The sequence below is a fragment of the Mesoplodon densirostris genome, chromosome 10, assembly GCF_025265405.1.
Source record: "Mesoplodon densirostris isolate mMesDen1 chromosome 10, mMesDen1 primary haplotype, whole genome shotgun sequence".
In the NCBI taxonomy this organism is placed as follows: Eukaryota; Metazoa; Chordata; class Mammalia; order Artiodactyla; family Ziphiidae; genus Mesoplodon; species Mesoplodon densirostris.
Window position 1 is genome coordinate 57011841 of NC_082670.1, and position 26571 is coordinate 57038411.

Here is a 26571-nt window from a genome sequence, read left to right on the forward strand (position 1 = left end):
CACCCCTTCAAATGCAACCAGAGTGATCGTCTATAAGACAAATATTACCACATCACTTATCTGCCTAAATGCTTCAATATTCCCCCTCTGCCTTCAAAGTAAAATCCAAACCCCTACAAGAGAACTCTCCATTACCTGGTCCCTGTCCATCTGTCTGCCTCATCTGTCTTTACCTCTTGCTCTATCCTCTAAGTGACTGAACTTTCAGTTCTCAAAGGAACAAAGAGCTAGGTTTCTTTTGCCTCCAAGCATTCACATGTGCTATTCTCTCTGCCTCAGTCTTCTCCCATTTAATTCCGACTCATCCTTCAGTTCTTCAGTTCAGACATCCTTCTTCCAGAAAGTCTTACCTGGTGCTCTGGGCACAGTGGGTACCACTCCCTTCTGTTTCTAGAGTCCCCTGTTTCCTATCAGAGCAACACCAGGCTGGGCTCTATGGAAGATATTGTTTCTTTATCTGATCTCCTTTGCAGACTAACCTTTGCCTCTTTTCTTCAACATTGTATCCTCAGCTCCCAGCATATGGTAGGAGTTCAGTGTTGAATAAGCACACGAATAAGACTCAAATCTAGAACAAAGACCAGGTTAACATTTGATTTTTAATCAGGTGGAAACTGAATAAGTATCTCTGACTCTCTCTGGTAGGGTACAGTGCTGAGTCTGATAATTTCATCTTTAAAACTCCCAAGTTCTCCAAGTCATCCAAGGTGGCTGGTATACCAGATGTAATCAATAGTAATACCCACTGCTTGGCTAAGAGCTGGCTCCTAAATAAAGGTAGGTTATAGGACTTCCCTGGTGATGCAGTGGTTAAGAATCCACCTGCCAATGCAGGGGACATGGGTTCAATCCCTGGTCTGGGAAGATCCTATATGCCGCAGAGCATCTAAGCCCATGAGCCGCAACTACTGAACCTGCGCTCTAGAGCTCACAAGCCACAACTACTGAGCCTGCGTGCCGCAACTACTGAGCCCACAAGCCAGAACTACTGAGCCCATGAGCCACACCTGCTAAAGCTCTCACGCCTAGAGCCCAAGCTCCGCAACAAGAGAAGCCACCACAATAAGCCTGCACACCGCAACGAAGAGTAGCCCCCACTCGCCGCAACTAGAGAAAGCCCACACGTAGCAACGAAGACCCAACGCAGCCAAAAATAAAATAAAATAAATAAATTTATTTTTTAAAAAAGGTAGGTTATAGTAGTATGATCTTGAAAACAAGCAACAAATCCTTACACCACCCCAGTCTAAGGGGCTGGTGAAAAGGTACATTTGGTGGATACAACCTGGTGCACAACCCTTTTGATAATTTAATACTTTGGTATGAACAGATTATAATTGACACTGGCTACTGTTGTGTCTGGAACTCTATTTGGTTTTTTCAAGCAGCGAAATCTGCCTTTCATCTATTCTGTCTCTTTTCCCCAAGGAAGTGAGATAAAAGCCCATATAAGTTTCCAGAATGAGACACTGTTTTCTTTGGCCAAAAATCTGTACTTTCTAATTAGACTGTCAATAGCAATACTGAAGATGGGCAATTTCAGTTGAAGCCTGTGTACCAAGAACAAATGTTACCACTGGGGGCTGTATGGTGTGTAATTAGGAAACAGAGCAGTGATGCATGTACTGGGGGACAGAGTAGATAAAATGTTTCTCCAGGGCGACCCAAGTTTACATCCTCCCAGGAATTAGAGGAATGAATTTAACCAACACCAGCCTGTGAAAACATCTTCAGTACCACAGAAATATAAGGAACAGAAAGACTTTGTGGGGAGAGTTTTCTAAAGAGCTTAATTTATTCTTTACATCCTTCATTTTGCGTTTTCATTATGTGCATAGTTTTTGGCATTGACTGGCATTTGCAATATGAAATAATGTTAAGTGGGGACGCAGGCAACAGAATAATGTGTCCATAAGAGAAACTGGTAACAATGTCTCCTCAAGGGAGGGAACTGGAGGCTGGAAAAGGAAGGGAGAGAGAATTTCACTGTATACCCTTTCCATCCTTTTGGATTTTGAATCCTGTGAATGCAGCAGTTATTCACTAAATTAATTAATTAATCAAATTAAAATAAATAAGATGAATCAAAATAAATAAAATAAATGAAATGCGAATAGTATATGGCAAATGGTTTATATCCTTACTTGGAAAAAAAAAAATTGGTGATTCTCTGTCAGACTTCCAGGCAAGCAAAAATGTGTTTAATGTATAAAATCCCAAGGCCTGGGAGCTATTTCAAAATATTTTTTCGACAAACCAATGTTAACTAAATGCCTTCTTGAGCCAGCTAAAGAAGGCATGTGTGTTCCATCACGGGTAAAGTCGATGTTGCCCAATTGGTTAAGGTGGTGTCGGCCAGTCTTCTCTACTGTGAAGTTTTTTTATCCCCTGTAAGCAATTTGCGTGGAAACTTTGAGGCTCTGTAAATATCCTGTCCCTCATCAAACTTCTACCACTACTTTGGCACCCACTGACGACTGTGGAGCACTGTCCTACCCTCTGTGTTTACTAGTTGGCGTGCTACTGTAAGCAGGAGCCCTCCCTTCTGCTAGATTGTTTACGTATTTCTTTAAATCACCATAGACCCATCAAGGGTTTAAGGGTTTAAGCCCATTACTATATTATTTATTTATTTTTAGTTATTTATTATTTATTTACTTATTTATTAGTTTTTTAAGTTGAAGTACATTGATTTACAACATTGTATTAGTTTCAGTTGTACAGAAAACTGATTGTTTTACATGTATATGTATATTCTTTAGATTCTTTTCCATTAAAGGTTATTACAAGATATTGAATATAGTTCCCTGTGCTATACAGTAAATCCTTGTTATTTATCATTATTTACTTTAATGCTTGTGTTGACACAGATTTGGCTACTGGGAAATCCTTTTTTTTTTTTTTTTTTTTAAACCATGAACCACCAGGTCCTGGCCTGACTGCATCTCTGACTGCAATTCTCCCCTCTCTTGCATTTGTTCACTATTCACTATTCTACAGCTCTTTCTGTTCCTTAAACATGGAGGCTATTTCCTGCCTCAGGGCCTTTGCGTTGGCTGCTCCCCCTCCCTGGAGTGCTGGCTCCTTTGATTCACTCAGGTGTCCCTGCTCAGAGTCCTTCTCCGATCATCTCATCTAATTTAAGGCTAATCCCTCTCTCCCTCTCCCACTTTCCCTCTCATTCTCTCTTCTGTGTTTTCAACCTCTTCCTCTCTACTGGTTCCTTCCTAGGAATATTTCAACATGTTCTAGCCTTTCCTGCACGATTTAAAGGGGAAAAAAAGCCCTATGAATTCTTCCCTTCCCCCTTCGGTTTTGCCGTCCCTCCCCACACGTCCCTAGCCCTCATCTTCTGCTGACAGCCAAACTTCTAGAAAGCAGTCTATACTCTCTCAAGGCCCATTTCTTTGCTTTCCATTTATGCCTCCACCCACCAAAATCTCTGCCCAGAAATGAAACTGAAGTCTTCTCACTGGGCCCACCAACAACCAGGGCAGTGGTTAGCCCATACCAGACCTCTCCAGTGTGGACTGGAAAAAGGTATCCCTTCCTCAAGACACTTGTTTCCCTCTGTCAGAAAATGGTCCTCTCAAGCACACCAATCCGCAATGTCCACAATGTGCATGGCGCCCACTGGCCTTGTGCAGTGTGCTACCTGCATGACCATACTTTGCTGGTAGCCTTCTTTCTGCTAGCTTGAAAGATGCACTCTGGTCTCATCTTGTCTGACCACTCTCAAACTCCCCTGTGACCACCCCTCCTTCTGGAAATGCAGTCTTCCTTTGCAACCATAACACCACACTCTGCATTCCTGCTGCTCCTTTCTCATCCTCTCAGGCTCTTAAGTGTTAAGTCCATTTCAGAGTCCTGTCCTGGTTTGTCTTCCTTTGATACTTGACCCATCTCTGTGAGTGATGTCAATCACTTTCACTCAACATTTATTGAGTGTCTACTCTGTGCCTGGCAGCGTCCTAGGCACTGACCCCTTGGGATTTCCAAGTACGTGCTGATGATCTGCAAATGTGTCTCTAACTGCCTCCCTGAAATCTGCACATGGAATCCAAATGGACTCCTCAGACTTAACTTCTCCAGAACTGAGCTCATCACCCTTCTCTCCAGATCAATTCCTCCTCCTGTTTTAGCAAATGATACTCCTTCAGTTGCCCACGCCTGAAAGCTGGAGTCATCCTAGACTCCTTCCTCTCTCTGCCCCCAAGAAAGTAGTAGGTCTTATTTTTCTACTTCCTAGATATGTCTCAGTTTCACCCACGTCTCCCCATCGCCAGCACCACCACACCAGCCTCCATCCTATCTAAGCCAGTATCAGCTCTCATGTAGAATAAACACTGCATCACAGATGTAGAAAACAAACTTATGGTTACCAAGGGGGGGAAGAGAGGAGAGGGATAAATTGGGAGATTGGGATTGACATACATACACTACTATATATAAAACAGATAACTAGGGAATATCCTGGAGGTCCAGTGATTAGGGCTCGATGCTCTCACTGCTGAGGGCCCGGATTCAATCCCTGGTCAGGGAACTAAGATCCTGCATGCCGCATGGTGAGGCCAATAGATAAATAAATAAATAAATAAATAAAATAGATAACTGATAAGGACCTATTGTACAGCACCGGGAACTCTACTCAATACTCTGTAATGACTTATATGGGAAAAGAATCTAAAAAAGAGTGGAGATGTATGTATATGTGCAACTGAATCACTTTCCTGCATACCTGAAACTAACACAACACTGTAAATCAACTATACTCCAATAAAAATTAATTAAAAAAATAAAATAAACACTGCAGCAGGCTCCCACCTGGCCTCTGCCTCCTGGCCCTGGCGATGTCAAGCTCCTCCTTTAAACCCTACAATGGCTTCTTCTGCCCTCAGGATTTAAGTTCTAATTCTTTGAAATCATTTATAAGGCCAATCATGATCAGGCACTTCCTCTACCTCCCTAGCTTCATTTCTCTCCATTTACCCTGCGCCTCATACTCTTTCCCTTATTCCTTCTCCCTTCCAACCATACTGAGCTCCTTTTAGTTCCTGAGCATGTCATCTGTCTGTAATCTCTGAATCTTAGCTGATACTCTTCCCTCTGCCTGGAAGAGCTCCTTTGTGTGCCCACCCGCCGCCAGCCCCTCACCTTGCCAACAGCACCTTTTTCTTCAGGCTTCAACAAAGATCTTACTTTATTTAAGAAGCCTTCCGTGAGCCCCCAAATCTGGGACAGAGGCTTTTTTTCTGGGCTGCCATAGTAAATTACACTGTAGGGTAATTACCTGTCAACTGGCCCTGTATCTCCCTCTAAATGTAAGTATCTAAGAGGGGAGGGACCTTGCCTCTCGTTTCATACTTCATCCCTGGGACCTAGCACCGCGACTGGCACACATCAGGTTCTCAGTAAGTACACACTGAATGAATGAGTAGTCAGATGAGTGTAAGATACAGAATCCCCAATTCCTGGCTCTGACTCCCCATGGGAACTTTGGGAAGTCCTTTTTAGTCTTGCTGTATCTCAATGTCCTCAGGTATAATATGAAAATACACTACAGATTGTGGCAGTTTTAAAACCTGGCCCCCAACTTCTTTGACATTGTCTTACTGAGAGGTGAGGCTTATGTCTCCTCCCCTAGAATTTGGCCTCTGTGATTTCTTGACCAAAAGATCACATGACATAAGTGATGCTGTGATTAATGTAGGGGTTCAAGTCTTAAGAAACTGGCAACTTTCGTTTCCTTTCCCTTGAGATGTTTGCTGGTAGGATGCAGGTACGAGGGGAAGCAGCCTTTGGGGAGGCCCACCCACGTGGAGAACACTCAGGCCTGCAGCCCACCAGCCAGCAGTGGGCACCGACTTGCCAGCATGCGAATGAGCCAGCTTGGAAGTGGATCCTCCAGCCCCCTTTGACCGTGCACCCCATGTGGAGAGAGACTTCCCCTCTGATTCTGAAGCTAAAGAAATGAATGTGGTTGCTTGGAGAGCTAACTTTGGGATGCTTTGTTAAGCAACAAGAAGTAACCAGGCGGATGTTGAGCCCTGCAAGTGGAGTGTTGCTGCTACCTGACATGCAGCATTGGCTTTGGGGCCGGGTAGCAGGCAGGAGTCGAAAGGCCCTGGGAGGGTGTTAGGGACAGGGTAGGAGGCTGGTGGTGAGGGCTTAAGAGAACGAAGGAAAATCTTAGCTGGAGCCAAGAGAGTAAAGGAGACTCCAGTTATATAGGAAAGTTTGGAATAGTGTTGCTGTGCCTCCTGTAATGCAGAAAATCAGAAGTGTGCTGCATGAACTCAGTGACCTGGTTAAGGAGATTGCTAGGCTGAGTTTCTAAAGGGCTGCCTGGCTTCTCCTAGCTGCCTGGTGAGTTTTTACCAAGATACATGCGTACCCCAGTTATGTTGTCAGGTGCTGGCTGTCTCCACGCACCGAATCGTATACACCCTGGGACTTCTCCAGGTCCCTCAAGGGTTCACACGTCCAGTGAGACGGGCTAACTTGTGGTCCTCCAGGTTGTTTAACCCTCTTCTGGGTGAGCCACAGAAGGCCAACCTCGGCAGCCCTGCCATCTTAGCTGACCAGGAGGGGGACTGGCAGAGGACCAGCCATCTCAGCACTGGATTGTCTCACTCCTCTGTCCTGGAGCTTCTCCCCTCCCCCACGACCTTCATTAAATCAATACACAAAAATGTTTATAATATATGTAAAAATGTAAAGCATAACCAACCTTCCTCTCCACTAAAACCACAATCTGTACTTTGTGTTTCCTTCCCTTCTTTTCCCTTACAGTTATACTATGTATGTATATATCCCTGTTGATACATGTAATTTTGCATGATCTTTGTAGCCAGTCTAGAAAATAAATGACTACTCACTATGTCCATCCTGGCACAATGTGTTATGCATCTCCGGTGATTGATAAACCCTGTATGATGTTGTGCAGAATGGGTCCACAGAACATCCAGGCAGTTCATTTTCATGCAGGTGCAGCTGCAGCATTGCCGAATGGGAGCGTCCATATAAGGAATAAATCTTTTAGGCAAAGGCTAAAAATGAGCCGATCCGTTGGTGTGAATCTTGGCAAAGTATGTTGACTCCTCAAGTACATGAGTTCATTACTTAATTAGACAAATCTGTTTGGTAACACAAGTGGCAAAGGGAAAAAAATGAATAAAGCTTGGATAGTCCATCTTTCACATCATTCCCGCTTTGGTATCTTTCCTGGCAAATAACTGAGAACTCGCCACCAGTGAGGCGTGGAGGGCATGTTCTGTCTCACTCATTCTAAGTAGTTCCTTGCCTAAGTGTCATAAGTAACAGAGATAAATTTTTCATACAGTGTAGAAGTGAAAACAAAAATAACAGTTAATCCTCTGGGCATCAAACTAATAAGCCTAGTATTTTTCTAGGTACTAGAGTATTTGTTTCCTCAGCCAGTCTCCACTGATATTTTAGTTCTCTGGTTCTCAATCTTGAGTCCTTTTGCAATCACCCCTTGAACTTTAAAAAATTTGAATGTTTTGTATCCCATTCCGGGAGATTCTGATGCAATTGGTCTGGGGTGCTGACTGGGCGTGGGGATTTTGAAAAGCTCCGAAGACTCAGAGCTGCAGCGGAGTTTCAGAAACCCTGGTTCACACCGCTTTGTCCTCCTCCTCAGGGTCCAGCGCGGCGCCTGGTGGAAAGTGATGCTCAGAATGGATACACAACGTCCTGTTTCTCAGGAAGGAGGGAAGCGTGGTCTCAGAACCGCAAACCTCCTGGTGTCCTGGGGCGAAGACCATGAGGAGGCCAGTCCTGCCAAGCCAGTGGGTGAGGGCGACGCCGCCCGCGTCCAGCTCTCCCCCTCCCTAGTGCGCAGGTACTGTCCGGCCAAGTCCCGAAGGCCTCAGAAGATACACGGCCACCGCGAAGTTCGGCGGTGCCAGGTGGTTTCTTGTTTCCACAAGGGAGGCGGAAGCTGAAGAGGATGGGGTGGCCACTTCGAGCTCTGGACCAAGCCTGGTTGACTTTAGAGTCAATCCCGGATTCTCTCTCGGCTCCAAATTGCAGCCCCGGCAGCCCTTCCCGAGAGGGTCGGAGTGGGGGGCACCCGGGCCAGCCGGGTCAGGACTGCTCCGCGGGGAGGCTAGTGCAGCCCCCGGCAGCTCTTCCCGAGAGGGTCAGAGTGGGGGGCACCCGCGCCAGCCGGGTCAGGACTGCTCCGCGGGAAGGCTAGTGCAGCCCCCGGAGCCCGGAGCGCGAGTCAGGGCGCAACCGCCCGGGGACGCAAGGGGCGCGGCGGGAGCGTCGATCCAGGGGGCGCGAACTACAAGTCCCGACAGGCCTCGGGCAGGGCTGGGCGGTGCCGGAGCGGGGCCGGGAGGCCAGCAGGGCCCGGGCGTGCGCGGTGGTTCTCGGGAGTGGGGGGGGCGGGTCCTCCCGGCTGTCAGCTGTAGCCCTGTGCGCTTGGGCCGGGGTGGTAGCGGCCATTGGCCGAGAGGCGGGAGGGGCGGGGCTGCCGCGAGCATCAGCTGGTTCAGGCCGAGCGGGAGGAGGCGGAGGCGGAGCGGGCGAAGGCGGGCGGCCGGTCGGGGAGGCGCGCGCCGGTCTGCTGCGTTCCGGCCTGGCCATGGCAGCGGCGCCCCTGAAAGTGTGCATCGTGGGCTCGGGGAACTGGTGAGCGGCGGCGGGCCGGCGGCGCGGGCTCCGCCTGCGGGAAGCCCCTCTGCCGGACGTCCGAGGGTGCGCGTCCCCGCCGCGGCGTGGGCACCGGGCACCGCGCGTCCGGGGAGGCCGCGCCGAGGCACTGGGCGGGGAGGCCCTGGGCCCGTGTGCTCGTGGGGGCGGCGCGGAGAGAGGGGAAGGCGCACCGGCGGGCACCTGTCTGCGCTCACGGCACTGCGCGGCGGGCGCACGGAGGCCACCTGCTCGCCACGCCCGGGGGGTTTGCGCAACATCCTCAGGGCGTTCTTCATTTCTCCTGGGCACATCGCCTGGGTCGAGTTGGAGGAGGCTCGAGCGTTCTTGCTGGGGTTTCCGAATCGAGGAAACCGAGGCAGAGGGGACTGAAGGGCGCCTGCTATCCAGGTCGAGGGCGGGGCCGGCTCTGCCCTTCCAAGTGCGGGTCCCGCTCCGGCTTCTGCGAAGTCTAGTGTCTTAATAAAGTATCGGGAAGAAAATCCAAGTTCCTACAGGCCGGGCTCCCCCAGTAGCTCAGGGACTTTGGGAATTCTCCTTTGGGGGGATGTTCGCGCAGCTTTGCTTCTCCGATAGGCTTTATTTGACTTTAGCGTTTATAAAGCACTTTGTGCCAGGCGTTCTTTTAAGCACTTTAAATGTCAGCTCTTTTAGTTACCTTTCTGAAACGTACACAGTGGGATTATTTGGTGTGTTTGGGTTACTGTAGAGGAAAGTGGACTGGGGGAGAGGAGGCAGAATATGGTATAGCATCTGATATTTTCAATCTTTTTTCCACAGCTGCGCCCTATTTTTCCCACATCCGAGGGACTAGTATAGAATAGTTCAGAGTGATGTCCTTAAAGTCCTTCTGTTTTTTGGTGGCGGGACACTCATCACAGTTCAGGCTTCTAGGAGTCCTGCAGCAATTGGTACTAGTTACTAGGTCTCCGTCTTTAAGACTTGGTCCAGAAAGTACTTCTTTCAGGAAACCTTATCTGATTCTCCACTTTTCCATCCCAGCAAGGTGAGGGGCCTCTCCCTGTGCCTCTGTTGCTGACATCTGTCATTGCAAGGTGATGATTTATTTGATTATCTGTTTCCACTCCTCCCCTCCCAGCTCTTGAGAACAGCATCTACCTAGTGTCAGGCATATGCTAAGTAAATACTAAATGAATGTCTAAAAACTAACTTTTTAATGTGAAAATGTAATTGTATATGATTTGGCAATAATTCACATTGTTTAAAAGGTACCAAAAACCCCACAAAAAAAACAGTGAAACATCTCCCATCCACACTTGTCTCCCAAGGTATCTCCTGGAAGAAAACCAGTGTTACCAGTTTCTTCTGTTCTTTCCGGAAGAATTCTATCAGATGCAAGCGAATATTTACATATATTCTTTTATCTCTCTGCCCTGCAAATACTAGGATATTATGCACTTTTCTGTAAACTTCTTTTTTCAACCAACAACAGAATGTTCTGTCCCACATGTAATGGAGTTTGTACCTACCCACTGCAGAGCTTCGTATGGACTTTCAGATGGACTTTGCCAGTTCTGATCCCAAGGTCACTTGAGTGAAATGTCAGCTGCCCTGTGGGCCCTGAGACTGAAAACGCGCCCATTCAGCGTGTGTTCTTTAACATTAGTTTCCTCTTCTGTAAGAGGCCACAGGACCACAGACGACAGCACCTTTTCGTCCTTTGCAAGGTGCAGGAAAAGTGGCATGGCTGGGCTACGCCAGATTTGGGCCTGAAACAAGAGTTGTGAAGTGACCCTCCTGCGGCCCTGCCCCCCCGTCCCCCCTCCCCCTGCTGGCCCCATGCCCCCGGCTTCCCGCAGCTTCTCTCTGATGTACTTGACTTCTTCTTGGCTCACTCCAGCCCAAGGAAATGGAGTAGAACTTGGCTAGTGACACTGGATCAGAGCAATTGAGAAATGTGCCGATGGTCTGGGCTGGCTGCCGTTTCCGTTAATGATGGGATCAGACCGGAACAGTCGTTGGCTTCCTTGTCGCTGCCCTGGGTGCAGAGCCATGCTAGTCCTAGAGAGAGGCTTACGACCTCCCCAGAGAGATTCAGGAACTTAGGAACAGAAAAGGACACAGAGAGGCTGCCCAGGGGCCCACTGAGTGTTCAGCTCTGGTCAAAGACATTTGACTGTCTGCTCCATGCAGATACGGTGGTTTTTCCAGGGATAGGGACACAAGTGGACACCATCCCTTCCTTCAGGCCACAGATAGAAGAGGATTTGGAAGATAAATTCAAAAGAAATACAAAGTAGAATGAAATATCTGTCACAAGATTAGACGTTTTAGATTTTTGTTTTTGTTCTGAATTTTTTTTTTTTGTTCTCATGTGGCATGTGAGATCTTAGTTCCCCAATCAGGAATCGAACCCGTGTCCCCTGCAGTGGAAGCACGGAATCTTAACCTTAATCTTAATCTTAATCTTAACTGGACTGCCAAGGAAGTCCCGAGAGTAGACATTTTAAATAGTGTTTTTAGTAATGTTTCTTAAAATGTGGTCCAAAGACAACTTGCATCAGACTTCGCACTGAAGCTAGACTTGCTGAATCATATTCCCTGAGGGTGGAACAGATTTTTCCCTAAGGGATTTTAGCCTTCTGCTGATTTTGAAACAGGTTACCAAAAGACGGACCCTTCCAGATGCTCAGGAATAGGAAATTGCTTAAGCATTGTTTACATTTGGGACTTTTTTTTTTTTTAAGATATTTATTTATTTATTTATTTGCTGTGTTGGGTCTTTGTTGCTGTGCCCGGGCTTTGTTTGGTTGCAGAGAGCAGGGGCTACTCTTTGTTGCGGTGCGTGGGCTTCTTGTGGTGGCTTCTCTCGTTGTGGAGCACGCGTTCTAGGCACGTGGGCTTCAGTAGCTGTGGCTCATGGGCTTCAGTAGTTGTGGCTCACGGGCTCTAGAGCGCAGGCTCAGTAGCTGTGGCATACAAGCTTAGTTGCTCCACGGCATGTGGGATCATCCCGCACCAGGGATCGTACCCGTGTCCCCTGCATTGGCAGGCGGATTCTTAACCACTGCGACCAGGGAAGTCCCTACATTTGGGACCTTGAAGCAGCTCAGAATGCTTATGGAAATAATGATGTTACATCTATAGCTAAAAGGTGACTCTAAAGCTCACATTGGTGCGTCCCCCAATGTAAATAATCATCAATTGCTATGCAGATACCTGAAGACTGATGGGCCTGTCCCGCCCTCCCTCACCTCTTTTCCTCTAGACGGTGGGAGAGAGGAGGCCAAAGGGGCCTCTTGCATCCAGCTGAGCCCTGTTGTGCTGCCCCCTGTGGGGATGCAGGGAGGTGCTTCCTAACCGACGTGGCTTTTCTTGGTCCTGGTGACTCACAATAGCAACAGAAAGGAAAAAACAAAAGCTTCTTAGGTTCCTCCAAAGATGAAACAAAGTTCCTTCACCAGAACCTTGGGAAGGGCACCCAGACACAGTACAAGATGCAGTTCTAGAACTAAAACCTCAGGGTTGTATTTGCAGTCTTAAGTCCAGAAACACCCCACACCTCCTTGGGAGGCCGGGTCAGGCAGCGGTGGAAGGAGGCACTCGGGATTCCCACCCCCCGGGTTTCTGGTCCCATCAAGTTCTAGGTCCTTGAGCAAACTGCTTCCCTCCAAGAATCATTGCTCCTGACATGGGTACCTGCTGTCTAGGATCATGGTGAGGATGAAATGAGATGATCTGAGAGAGTGCAAAGTGACTAGCACTCAGTAGTTGGCAGCTAATGAAAAAATGCTGTCTGGGTTAGTTCCATCATCCTTGACCAGAGCCATCACAAAACACCTTTTCAAGGTCAGCGGTTAATAAGGTGGAATTGAAACCCAGATCCTTCTAACTCCAATGTCCATATAAATTCTTAGCATTTTCAGTGAGAAGTGTACTTTTACCAATGCCAATCACAAAATGCTAAGGAATAGAGGCAGAGGAAGGGAGAAGGTAAAAGAGCGGGAGGTGTTTCCGGGAGTTATCTTTTGCCCTTGTTTTCACCACAGCTTGACTCCTGGGACTGAAAGTCAGGGAGAGCTTTGGCCTACTTTGCACCGATGAGTGAAACTGGACGTGTGGCTGACCCTTTTTGTCCTGTTGGAAGCATCTGAATGCAGCCTGGCAGCTCTTTATCCCCCAGTGTCATCGTTTTCGACTGTGCTGCTCAGTGCCTGTGATGATTCTTGCTGTACCCCCACGTGGAGAGCTCGAAACAGTTTAGGCATCTGCGTGTTAGCTCCTCTGAGGTCAAAACGACCCCTTCCTGGTCCACAGACGGCGCTGACACACCTCTACTGTGGAAGCTGGAGGGAGAGGTAGTGGCGGTTCGGGCTGACCTGGGAGGAGACCCATTTCCCTTAGGAGCCAAGCTGAGGACACCTGCCAGGCTGGTCTGCACACCTGTTTCTGTTGTTGTGCAGTGTATACATCACAGCTATATTGGGGATGAGTCTGATTTTCATATCTTAGCCCTCTTTCACCTCTTTCATCATTCTTCACTTCCTCCCCTCCCTTATGGGGGATAATCATAACAGTTACCACTTAGGGTCATTTTCTGTGTCTGGGATGTGTGTTGTTTCATTTAAATCTCATAACAAGTCTGTGCGGTAGTACTGTTATTCCTGTTTCATTTTTTTTGTTTTGTTTTGTTGTTTTTTTTTTGCGATACGCGGGCCTCTCACTGTTGTGGCCTCTCCCGTTGCGGAGCACAGGCTCCAGACGTGCAGGCTCAGCGGCCATGGCTCACGGGCCCAGCCGCTCCGCGGCATGTGGGATCCTCCCAGACCGGGGCACAAACCCATGTCCCCTGCATTGGCTGGCGGGCTCTCAACCACTGCGCCACCAGGGAAGCCCTATTATTCCTATTTTAGATGACAAAACTGAGATTAGAAAACTTTTCAAGGTCAGTGGTTAATAAGGTGGAGTTGAAACCCAGATCTTTCTAACTCCAGTGTCCGTGTTTCTATAAATTCTTATTATTTTTAATGAGAAGCATACTTTTACCTGAGAACAAATCCCATCATCACAAAAATATTGAGTAGCTTACCCTCCCAAAAAAGTCTAGTATAACAATATTCCACTTAAGAAAAATCAAATTGAAATGAGGTCTTAAAAATCATCCTGGAGAGACTTCCCTGGCAATCCAGTGGGTAGGACTCTGCACTTTCACTGCTTGCGGCACAGGTTCGATCCCTGGTTGGGGAACTAAGATCCTGCATGCCTTGCAGTGTGGCCAAAAAAAAAAATCATCCTGTTCAGTTTCCCTCCAAAGGAGGCATCCCATTTCTTGTAGACGTGACATGATCATAGTTTACTGTTTTTAAGGCACCTGATCTTAAAACTAATCTAGTAAATTAATTATTAGAAAAGTCTTATATTTGAGAGGAGAATCTGTCACCTCCAGCTTCTACCCATTAGTCTGTGAGCAGTGCTGAGGCGAGCCTACTCTTTTTTTTTTTTTTCCGGCTGCGTTGGGTCTTTGTTGCTGTTTGGAGGCTTTCTCCAGTTGCGGCGAGTGGGGACCACTCTTCGCTGCAGTGGCGGGCCTCTCATTGCGGTGGCTTCTCTTGTTGTGGAGCACGGGCTCCAGGTACGTGGGCTTCAGTAGCTGTGGCTCGCGGGCTCTAGAACGCAGGCTCAGTAGTTGTGGTGCACGGGCTCAGTCCCTCCATGGCATGTGGCATCTTCCCGGACCAGGGCTCGAACCCGTGTCCCCTGCGTTGGCAGGTGGATTCTTAACCACTGCACCACCAGAGAAGGCCGAGCCCACTCTTTTCTAAAACATGTCCCATTGGATAGAAGAGTCACATGTCCCCTAAGTCTTCCCTGTGGCAGGCCAAGTAGTATCTCCAAGCCTCTCAGTCCTTGCTGGTGGGAAGTTGTGTCTGGGGTCGTCAACCATCCAGGTCTTTCTTCTTCCCCTCATCCCTAATTCCCAGGCTTGATGACGTCAGGGACTAAGCCAGAAGTCCCCCTGCTCCTTTAAGGTGATCCTAGTGGCACTTTGCCATCATTCTACTTTGGGGCTCAGTTCCTTCCACAGTTGGGTGCTAGGAACTTCATTGATTATCTGTTGCTGCCCCACTATCTCCCCTGAAACTTAATGGCTTCAAACAGCAATCATTGATTAGCTCCTGATTCTGGGGGTCAGCAATTTGGACTAAGCGGGGAGAGTCTTCTGCTGGTCTCACCTGGGCTCGCTCATAAGGCAGCGGTCAGGTGTTTAGTGGGCTGGGGCTCTTGGTCCTCGATGCCCCCTTTCACAGTGGGCGGGCTTTGGCCAGGCTAATGGGGGCGACCGGCCACGCGTCTGTCTTTCTGCAGCAGGCGAGCTTGGGCTTCTCCATGTCGTGGCTGGATTCCAACTTCAAGAGAGAGTTCATATAAATTCCTCACATAAGTGGAATCATACAGTAATTGTCTTTTTTGTAACTGGCTTATTTCACTTAGTATAATGTCCTCAAGGTTCACTTCTTTTGTAGCATGTGCCAAAATTTCTTTCCTTTTTAAGGCTGAATGATAGTCCATAGTATGAATATACCAGCTTTTGTTTATCTGTTCAGTCCATCAGTGGACACTGGGTTGCTTCCACCTTTTGGCTGTTGTGACTAATTCTGCTATGAACATTGGTGTACAAATATCTCTTTAAGATTCTGCTTTCAAATCTTTTGGGCATATGCCCAGAAGGGGAATTGCTGGATCATATGGTAATTCTATTTTTAGGTTTTTGAGGAACCACTGTATTGTTTTCCATAGCAGTTACACCATTTTATATTCCCACCAGCAGAGCACAAGGGTTCCAATTTCTGCACATTCTAGCACTTGTTTTTCTTTTGTTTTAATATAGTAGCCACACGAACAGGTGTGAGGCGATATTTTGTTAATTGCATGTGATGCATATGATCATATGGCATATACAATTTTGCATCCTGTTTTTTGTTAAATGTAACATTCTCTTTGAGGCTTTTCCTCTGCAGTTTGGATTTTGATAGACAGAAAGACTTTTTTTTTCCCCCCAAATGCTTGGCTTTTATTTACTTATTTGTTTGTTTGTTTGTTTTTGGCTGTGTTGGTCTTCATTTCTCTGCGAGGGCTTTCTCTGGTTGTGGCAAGCGGGGGCCACTCTTCATCGCAGTGCGCGGGCCTCTCACTATCACGGCCTCTCCTGTTTCAGAGCACAGGCTCCAGACGTGCAGGCTCAGTAGTTGTGGCTCACGGGCCTAGTTGCTCCGCAGCATGTGGGATCTTCGCAGACCAGGGCTCGAACCTGTGTCCCCTGCATTAGCAGGCAGATTCTCAACCACTGCACCACCAGGGAAGCCCAGAAAGACTTTTTCATCTGCTTCTCCCCCTCCTTTTTTTCTCTATGTGAAGTTGTTCACATTGATCTTTTTTCCTCTGTGGTTGCCATCTTTGATTTTAAACTTAGAAAGCTTCCCTATCCAGAGATCAAATAAACATTCACCACGTTGAATCTATTTTTAAAATACTTTATTTTTCACATTTGCATCTAATACTCTGGCATTTGATTGTACTTTAAAAGCCCTTTAACTGCAAAGAATTACACAAAATGTTAACAGTTGTTCTCCCTGGGTGGTAAGATTATAATTTTTTTTTTGTCTTTCATGTATTGCTTTTATGAATAAGAAAGTAGATGTTATTTAAACCAAAGCTGATCACCCTCTTCCCTTGGATCCACATGTAGGATCAGCCCTGGGCATGGGATGGGGAGAACCTAGCTGAACCTTTGTTTGTTCTCCCTAGAGAGTTTCCTCCTTGTTAAAAGAGGGATGGTCTGTGGGGTCCTTTCTGTGCCAGTAAGCTTCTGCACCCCGTGCAGTTCTGGGAATTGTCAACCTGACTTGATAGGCATCCTGTTCCTTGGTTGATTAAAATGTCACATCTTTTTAGAGAGGAAGAGGTGAGTGAATGCCAAGGGGTTGGGTGAAGGGGGGTGTTGCCAGTGGAGGTTAGGACCTCCAGCAGGTGAGTGTCTGTCCAGCTGGGACCCAGGGAGGGAGAGCAGAGTGGTGAAGACATGGCCTGGGCTGCGGATCTCTCCTCTTCCACTGACCACCAGTGTGATCCCGGGAGTTCAGTGTCTTCACTTGAAAAATGGGGATCGTGATAGTCCCTGTCTCAGAGGGTTGCTAGGGCTTAAAACAGATAATGTGGGTAAGGTATTGAAAACAGTACTCTCGTGGTAATCAGATTGCAATACATAAATGTATCAGACCAAGGGGTTATACCCTTTCAGTTTATACAATGTTATTTGTCAATTACGTGTCAATCAAAAACAAAAAGCAAACAAACAGTGCCTGACACCTGGTAGTCAGCAAACCCCTACCCTCTGCCTCTTGCCCCATCCTTCCCTCTCCCCTTCCCTTTCCCTCTGCTCCTTTCTCAGCCTCCTCTCCCTCTCTCCCGCTGCTGCTCATAACCTCTCCCCTCCCCCCTTCCTCCACCTCCCACCAGGTGTGGACTCTGAGTAAAAGCAGAGGACAGTCTCCATGCCCCGCCCTGTTCCTGCACCTTTGCTCCACGGGCCCTTCCCTCTGGCTCGAATTCTCCCCCACCCCAACCTTAGACTTACCAGCTTTATCCCCTGTGTCCTCTGTGCCCGGCACAGTGTCTACATGGCATAGGTGCTTAATGTGTATTCTCAACAAATGATTCTACTCTACCCCTCAGCAAACAGGAATTAGTAGAAAGTGTGGGCTTTGGAAACAGATCTGGGCCAGAACTGCTGGCTCTACGTGGACAGTGTGACCGGGTGACTTATTCATTCTCTCTGAGCCTCTACTTCTTCATCTGTAAAGTGGGGATAACGTGGCTGCTGGAAAGATGAAATGAGCTCTTGTGTCAAATACCCGGTGTGTACCCAGCTGGCACTGGGTCGTGATTTCCCACCCCAAGTCCCTTTTAAATTTTGTTGGTTGGGCTTCCCTGGTGGCGCAGTGGTTGAGAGTCCGCCTGCCGATGCAGGGGACACGGGTTCGTGCCCCGGTCCGGGAAGACCCCACATGCCGCGGAGCGGCTGGGCCCGTGAGCCATGGCCGCTGAGCCTGTGCGTCCGGAGCCTGTGCTCCACAACGGGAGAGACCACAACAGTGAGAGGCCCGCGTACCGCAAAAAAAAAAAAAAAAAATTTGTTGGCATAATATTGCTGAGGGTGCAAACTAGTCTGTACTTTGAGGCCCAAGACCTGTTGTGGTAAGATAATTCATGATTCCATGGGAAATGTGATATTATACCCCGGAGTAAAGACCCAGGACTGGCCGTCAGTCGTCCTGAGTCCCCCTCCCAGTTCTGGCACTACCTGGTTGAGTAACCCAAGGTCAGAGTGACTGAGCCTCCTGTGTCATGTCTTAATCTGCCAGGTGGAGGTTTAGATGGAATTACACCTCCTTTAAACTGCCCTGGTCGCTTTTGTTCTGCTTATTCACATAGACTTTCTTTAAAAGTTGACTTTAAAAGAAAACTTTATATCACCACTCCAAAGACTGCAAGTAGAAGGTAACAGCAGCCACCAGTAGAATGGAAACAAAACAGTATTATAAAATCCTTGCCAGATACTGGTCCCTGCCAAGGCTCTGAGTGGAGGCCGCCTCATACTTTGGGAAGAAGGGAAATTCACACAGGCTGGGGAGCTGGGAAACACCGCAACACTCACATGAGACATTCGGCGCTCTCTCAGGGAGGCCAGGAGAGTTGAAAAGGGCACACATGCGTCATTGTCACTTGGTGCTGTGTGTGTGGTGGGGGGGCGTGTGGGCAAGCGCTCAGCCATTGGGGCTACCTCTGGCCCCCACTCCTCACTTGGGGGAAAACCGGACTCATTGCAGACCTGGCCTTTAGTAGCTGGACGAGCTGCCAGGTGGAGCGATGGCTGCTTGTGTCCTTGACCCAGCCGTGTTAACTATCTGTGCCTGACCGGGCTGGAACAGTTACAGGACAGCCCCTGAAACAAGGAGACGCCACCACCGTGGCCATGGGACCCCAGCCCCGACCATGGCTGAGCCACACACAAAGTGCCTCCATGGACTGGACTGGACGCAGTATTTTTATTTGATTTTAGGCTCAGTTCTAATATATCTGTGCATATTTTTAGACTGGTCCTCTGTAGGCCAGGCATCTTTTTAGGGCAGGGTTTTCACTTATATGTGGATTTTATGTAGTTGCCTTCAAAACACACGGGTTCTTCCAAAACACTCCCTTTGCTATTTGATCCTCTTCTTACACATATGTGACAAACACATTTAGTACCATTTCAGAGCCACAGAGGAGTTTTGGGTATGGATTATACTTAAAAACAACTTTATTCAGGTGTAATTGAAACACAGAAAACTCAGACATACTTAATATTTGATGGGTTTGGAGATAGGGATATGCCCATGAAACCATCACCACAATCAAGGTAATAAACATCCATCACCTCCAAGAGTTTCCTCCTGCCCCCATCTCCCCATTTTTGGTGGTAAGAATATTCAGTACTATGTTAGCTATGGGCTTGTCGTATAGAATATATAGCCTTTATTATGTTGAGGTGAATTATATACTTTTGAGGTTTTATAAACAACACAGAAAAGGTGGACAGCAAAGAAAATACTTGGTTCAAATGGAGATGGTACTGAAAGAGATTAAAACAGAACAAATTAAAGTGTTTTCATTTCTGATCTCCAAAAAAATATATTATTGTATAAGTTATATAGAAAGAACAAGACTAGGCCTTATAGGCATTAGAATCTTTTTGTTCATCTCCCTGGATTCATTTTTTTTAAAATTAATTTATTTTTGGCTGCGTTGGGTCTTCGTTGCTGCACGGGGGCTTTCTCTAGTTGCGGTGAGCAGGGGCTACTCTTCGTTGTGGTGCACGGGCTTCTCATTGCGGTGGCTTCTCGTTGCAGAACATGGGCTCTAGGTGTGCGAACTTCACTAGTTGTGGCACACGGGCTCTAGAGCATAGTCTCAGTAGTTGTGGTGCACGGGCTGTAGAGCACAGGCTCAGTAGTTGTGGTGCATGGCCTTAGCTGCTCCACAGCATGTGGGATCTTCCCGGACCAGGGCTCGAACCCGTATCCCCTGCATTGGCAGGAGGATTCTTAACCACTGCGCCACCAGAGAAGTCCCTCCCTGGATTCATTCTTGAATTGAATTTCATGCTTCTTCCCCGCGTCCATCTCTTCCCTTCCCTTCCCTCCCCTCCCCCATCCATGAGTGGCAGATCCAGTAGCTTGGCCCAGAATTACCTGGAGTTACCTCAGCGTTGCTGAGTCTCATGCATCCCTTAGCTACCACTGCTGAAAATAACAAGCACACGCTGAAAATAACAAGCACACATTGTTGCTTGTGCATCTCTGGATCAGCTGGTTAGTTCTTGGCTTGGCCCGGCTCCCTCACGTGTCTGTGATTAGCTGAGTGTTGGCTGGAAGCTCTGCTTTGCCTGCTTTTCCCATCCCTGGTGAATGAAGCCCTTTTTGCTTCTCTGCAGAGGTATGGTCTTCCTCAGCACCGTTCCCATGTCTTCTCCCGGGACCCCAGCCAGGTCTGTCCACCTTGGTTCCCTCAGCTGAACGCTGGGCAGGCTAGCCTTCCCATGGATTACCTGGGTTACATCTGAGTCCTTTATGTTAAAAGTCCCTCGCAATTTAACCTTCTAATCACAGTGTCCCTCATTCCCTTTCACCTCTTATCACACACAGGATTGTGAATTCCTTTTACCTTGTTCATCTCTCAAGTGGGTGGGAAGCTTTTGAGATCTGTGCCTTTTATATCACCAGCATCTAGCCCAAGGCATTATGTGCAGTAGGTGCTCAGGACATTTTTGATAACTGAGATAAATGCGTGAATGAATGACTGAATGAGGTCCTTGATGAAACCTGGGAGGAGGTAAAGTGAGGTCCTGCTGACCTCCCATGAGTAAAAAATGCAACTGGAGTTTCCCTTATTTTTGTTTTGCTCTTCTAAGCCCCATTTGAACACCAAAGAACAAGGTATGGTGGGCTTAGTTCTTTCTTTTTTTTAATAAATTTATTTATTTATTTATTTGTGGCCGCATTGGGTCTTTGTTGCCACGCGCAGGCTTTCTCTAGTTGCAGTGAGCGGGGGCTACTCTTCGTTGCGGGGCGTGGCCTTCTCATTGCGGTGGCTTCTCTTGTTGCAGAGCACAGGCTCTAGGTGCGTGGGCTTCAGTAGTTGCGGCACGCGGGCTCAGTAGCTGTGGCTCACGGGCCGTAGAGCGCAGGCTCAGTAGTTGTGGCGCATGGGCTTAGTTGCTGCGCGGCATGTGGGATCTTCCCGGACCAGGGCTCGAACACGTGTCCCCTGCACTGGCAGGCGGATTCTTAACCAGTGCGCCATCAGGGAAGCCCTGGTGGGCTTAATTCTTAATAGTTCCAACTCTTTTTTTTTTTTTTTTTTTTTTAATTTATTTATTTAGGCTGTGCCGGGTCTTAGTTGCAGCATGCAGACTCTTAGTTGCAGCATGCACGTGGGATCTAGTTTCCCGACCGGGAATCAAACCTGGGCCCCCTGCACTGGGAGCATGGAGTCTTACCCACTGGGCCACCAGGGAAGTCCCAATAGTTCCAATTCTTAACTAACTTTTCAGCAGAAACACAGTAGGTTTGCCTCTGGTTGCAAATGCTTGGCTTCCACAGGAGGCGGCTGTAAAGGGAGAAACAGGTGTATTCCAGTAAGACTGTGGACCATGGGTAGGGGGTTCATGGTTCTAGTTTATTTTCCCACTTGATTTACTAGACATGGATTCCTAGTGTCTTATAGATCCCCTCCTCGGTTTGCTCAGTTCCCCAGAATCACACTTGCTCTCTTTGACCTTGTGTGAGTTATTAGGATAAACATTAGGGTAAAAGTGATAGTGATGGTGGGGAGATTCTCGGACTTTTTTCTGCAGGGTGTCAGAGGAGAATTGGATTAATGGATATTTAGCTAATAAACTGTCCTGCTGACAGAGATAAGGACTTCCCAGGGAAAGCCACAGAGCTTTGATGTTTACAGCTATTCCTTTGTGAGGAAGGAGAGCACCAAAGTTCTAGATCCTTGTGCAGAGCAGCTGTTCTCAACTGGCCGCACGTCAGTCCCGGGGAGCTTTAATAACTGCTGATGCCTGATCCCACTCCAGAGGTACCCATTTCATTGATCTTGGCTGTGGCCTGGGACTCAGTCTCCCAGGTAATTCTATTGTGCAGCCAAACATAAACATAAGGATAACTGTCTCCAATCTGTTCTTCTGCATCAGCTTGGTCCCACCCCCTTTCTGTCATCACCCCTTACTCCATTTCACAAATTGTCTGAATCATTAGAAAAAATCGTTAGAAAAAATAATGAACGCCCTGACACGTGAATTCTCAAGGTGCTCTTTACGATTCTTTCCTTTGCTCTTCACACCCGGAAAGTTAACTAAGAAACTATTTCTCTGTTCGGATTCCTATAAAAGAGCTTGATTGGTTCAGCCAGGATTAGGTCCCACCCATGGCCCAATCAGTGTGCACTCAACACACCTGTGAGATGAGCACAGGCGCTCGCTGACCATCATCACCTCTGCCATGGGGACCAGCCGCACACCCACGGCTCTTGTGCAGAGGACTGGCTTTAACTAGCATCTTCTCTTCCCCTGTGGGAAAGCCTGTGGGAGACGGATTCATGACCAGAATAGGTTTGGTGAATAGAGATGCAGAAAAAAGGGAGCTTCTAGAGGCCTCTGGGTGTCTGCTGGGGGGACCCATGCCCTTGCTGTGCTCCTTTTCTGGAATCCACTTGGTCTTGTCTTTCCTTTATGACTGCACATGGAGCCTGTTGCAGTTCACCAGAACACAGCTTATCCTACGGTAGCTGCATATTAATCTCCTTGATGGATTTGAAACATAGCCTAGTTGCTTCGGAGACTTCATGAACACTTGAAGTGTTATTTTTATGCCATCCTTCAGGTGGATTTCTCTTCCTTCTGCGATACCCTCTTCCAAGATAGGTTGGTGCTTACTAGTTTCAAGGGGTGGTGCTTTCTGACCTTGTAGCAAATTCTGGGGCTTTCCTGATCATGGGGTGGTATTTCCAAGTGAAAACAACTAAGTTTCAAACAGCTTGGACTTCCCTGGTGGCGCAGTGGTTAAGAAACCGCCTGCCAATGCAGGGGACACGGGTTTGAGCCCTGGTCCGGGAAGATTCTACATGCCACGGAGCAACTAAGCCCATGTGCCACAACTACTGAGTCTGTGCTCTAGAGCCAACGAGCCACAACTACTGAGCCCACGTGCCACAACTACTGAAGCCTGCACACCTAGAGCCCGTGCTCTGCAACAAGAGGAGTCACCGCCATGAGAAGCCCGCACTGCAACGAAGAGTAGCCCCTGCTCGCCACAACTGGAGAAAGCCCGCACGCAGCAACGAAGACCCAATGCAGCCAAAAACAAACAAATAAATAAATAAATTTATTAAAAAACCAACCAAAGAAACAAAAAAACAGCTTGCGGCTGAGGCGACATCACATCTGAGTTCTAAGCTCAGTGCTTGAATCAGAACACAAGTCTCCTGAAATATAATCTAGTGCTTTTTCTCTTCTGCCCAAGTGAGTTTGTTTTCTTTTCCACTGTTTCTTTTGCAGGGGTTCAGCTGTTGCAAAAATAATTGGTGATAATGTCAAGAAACTTCAGAAGTTTGCCTCCACAGTCAAGATGTGGGTCTTTGAAGAAACGGTTAATGGGAGAAAACTGACAGACATCATAAATAATGACCATGAAAATGTAAAATATCTCCCTGGACACAAGCTGCCAGAAAACGTGGTAAGACTGGTTAATTCTAAAAGTTACACTCGGGCCTCCCTGGTGGCGCAGTGGTTGAGAGTCCGCCTGCCGATGCAGGGGATACGGGTTCGTGCCCCGGTCTGGGAGGATCCCATATGCCGCGGAGCGGCTGGGCCCGTGAGCCATGGCCGCTGGGCCTGCGCATCCGGAGCCTGTGCTCCGCAGCGGGAGAGGCCACAACAGTGAGAGGCCCACATAACGCAAAAAAAAAAAAAAAAAAATAAGGGCCTCCCTGGTGGCGCAAGTGGTTGAGAGTCCGCCTGCCGATGCAGGGGATACGGGTTCGTGCCCCGGTCTGGGAGGATCCCATATGCCGCGGAGCGGCTGGGCCCGTGGGCCATGGCCGCTGAGCCTGCGCGTCCGGAGCCTGCGCGTCCGGAGCCTGTGCTCCGCAGCGGGGGAGGCCACAGCAGTGAGAGGCCCGCATACCGCAAAAAAAAATAAAAAAAATTAAAAAAATTAAAAAAAAATTAAAAAAAATAAAAAAATAAAAATAAAAGTTACACTCAGTTGAGTTAGCACTTGGGACGTGGGGAGATGGGAAAGCTGCTTCCCTGGTCTCCTGTTCCTCTCTACCACCCGGTTCATTGCTTGGTCCGTTTTGGTTTTCCTGACTCTGAACATGGGCCTTGTGTTAGTTTGCTAGAGCTACCATAACGAAGTACGATAGTCTAGGTGGCTTAAACAACAGAAATTAATTTTCTCACAGCTCTGGAGGCTTCATGTTGTCTGGAGGAAGAAATTTTCCTCTACCCTCTAGGTTCTTCTGTCTGGTCTGAGAATTAAGTTGACATGAGACAGATTAACAGGAGAAAGTCAAACAAAGTTTAATAACATGTATACATAGGAGAGACCCAGGAAAACTATGTCATTCACCAAAATGGCTGAAGCCCTCACCTTAAATATCCTCAGCTAAAGACAAAAGAGAATGTTGAAGGTGGGGAGAGTCAGCTCTGGGAGGTGATAGGGAAAGCACAGTAAACAAGGGTAAGGTGTTTACGCAGATTTAAGTCAGTGCCTGCCCCTTTCCTGAGAGTTTCTAGAGATTTAGTCCTCCCAGCTCTTCCAGGTACTTGGAGGGAGACCCCCTTACAAATGGAGATTTCCCTCATGAATGTAAATGTTTCTTACAAAAGGACAACTCCTACTTGGTTTTCAGTTTCTTCCTTGTCTGCTGTTTCTTAAAAAACAACCACCTTAAGATAATTAATGTGCCAGGGCTGCCCTGGTGGCACAGTGGTTGAGAGTCCACCTGCCGATGCAGGGGACACGGGTTCGTGCACCGGTCCGGGAAGATCCCACATGCCGCGGAGCAGCTGGACCCGTGAGCCATGGCCGCTGAGCCTGCGCGTCCGGAGCCTGTGCTCCGCAACGGGAGAGGCCACAACAGTGAGAGGCCCGCGTACCACAAAAAATAATAGTAATAATTAATGTGCCAAAGAGGCATATTTTGAGGTGGCAAAATCTGCTCCCCTACAAAGCCCAAGATCAAGGTGTTAGTAGGGTTGGTTCTTCTGAGGCCTCTCCTGGACTTTTCTTCTTCCTGTGTCTCCACGTGGTCCTCCCTCTGTGTATCTGTGTCCTAAGACAGACACCAGTCATGTTGCAATGGGGCTTACCCCAGTGGCCTCATTTTAACATAATAACCTTTACAAAGAGCCTGTCTCCAAATACAGTCGCATTCTGAGGTACTAGAGTTAGGACTTCAACATACGAATTTTGGGGGAACACATTGCAGCTCATCATAGGCTACTTTCTTGGCATTCAGAATGGTGGCCACATCAAAGCTAGAACTAATAATTTTACCTTTGTCTTGTGTCTCTTGGTAACTCCCTGGATACCTATTGACGAAAAATTAATCAGTCGGTCTAAGAAAGAAGTAGAAATTTTATTCGAGCCAAATTGAGGGTTATAACTTGGGAATAGCATCTCAGTGTTGAGAACTGTTCTGCCCATTAGAAGTCAAGGCATAGTTACATAAGTTTTTTGAGACAGAGGGCTTTATGTTAAATGAATTACTGACAGTTCATACAATCCAAATCTGTACAAGATAAAGAAGGAATGTTATGTTTAAGGAGTTGTCTCCTTGATACTAAAAGAATGTTGCTCTTCATGGTTGAGCAGGTGTTTCTGCCGATGGGGAAGGTTTGGTCCATGTGTAATGCAGATACACAAAGCACAGTAGAGGGGAGAGAGGAGACCAAAGGGCAGAGAAAATTTATTTTGTTTAACTTTTTCTTGTCTTACCACAAAATATGAATTTTATTTCACATACCCTTTCTAAGCGCATGGACTTTGGTCCATCCCTAGGCCAGCTAATGCACTGGTGAAACCGTGCACCTCAGATTGGGACTTGAACCCACGTGCTGGGACTCAAACCCAGCCAAAACCCACAGTCTTCCAACTGAGGTCACACACCTGGTTTCAGGACTTAATGAAGCTCAGGTTCTTGATGTCTCATCGCAGAAAGAATTCAGTGAGAGACAAAGTGAAAGGTCAGAAGTGGATTTATTTAGAGAGAAACACACTCCACAGAGTGTGGGCCATATCAGAGGGTGAGAAAGGCGCCGGGGTATGGGGGTTGTCAGTTTTTATAGTGGTGGGTAATTTTATAGGCTAATGAGTGGGAGGAGTATTCCAGCTATTTTGGGAAGGGGTGGGGATTTCCAGGAATTGGGCCACCACCCACTTTTTGATCCTTATGGCTGGCCTTAGAACTGTCATGGCGCTTGTAGGTGTGTCATTTAGCTTGCTGATGTGTTACAGTGAGCATATACTGAGGCTCAAGGTCTGTTGGAAGTTGACTTGTCCACCATCTTGGACCCATTTGGTTCTAATCTGTTTATGTCATGTCCTTGGGCTCTGTCGTTCTTTCAAAGGTTGTGCCCTGCCCCCTTCCCTCCAGTTTTATTGGTCTGTAATTAAAATCAAGGTCAAGACCTAAATTACCGAATAAGATTGGAGGAAATAGAAAATGGGAAGACTGACAGTTTAAAATTCCAGCTTATTAGTCCTGAGCAGGAAAAATCTAGGTTATTGCCTGGCCTCATTCCAGTGACTTGCAGAG

The 26571-nt window shown here is 47.6% G+C and overlaps 1 protein-coding gene across 5 annotated transcripts in view; it reads left to right on the forward strand.

Annotated features, from left to right (window-relative positions):
- The first annotated feature begins 7579 nt into the window (after window positions 1-7579).
- GPD1L (glycerol-3-phosphate dehydrogenase 1 like) overlaps window positions 7580-26571 on the forward strand; it is a 71441-nt gene continuing 52449 nt past the window's right edge. For 4 of the 5 annotated variants that reach the window (XM_060109536.1, XM_060109533.1, XM_060109532.1 and 1 more), the window contains exons 1-2: window positions 7580-7864; window positions 23306-23483. In XM_060109536.1, the coding sequence (XP_059965519.1) occupies window positions 7692-7864; window positions 23306-23483 (351 nt within the window). In that variant the 5' untranslated portion in view covers window positions 7580-7691. Of the gene's footprint in view, window positions 7865-8538; window positions 8662-23305; window positions 23484-26571 lie in introns of those variants that run through there. The other variant, XM_060109537.1, reaches the window with a different exon arrangement.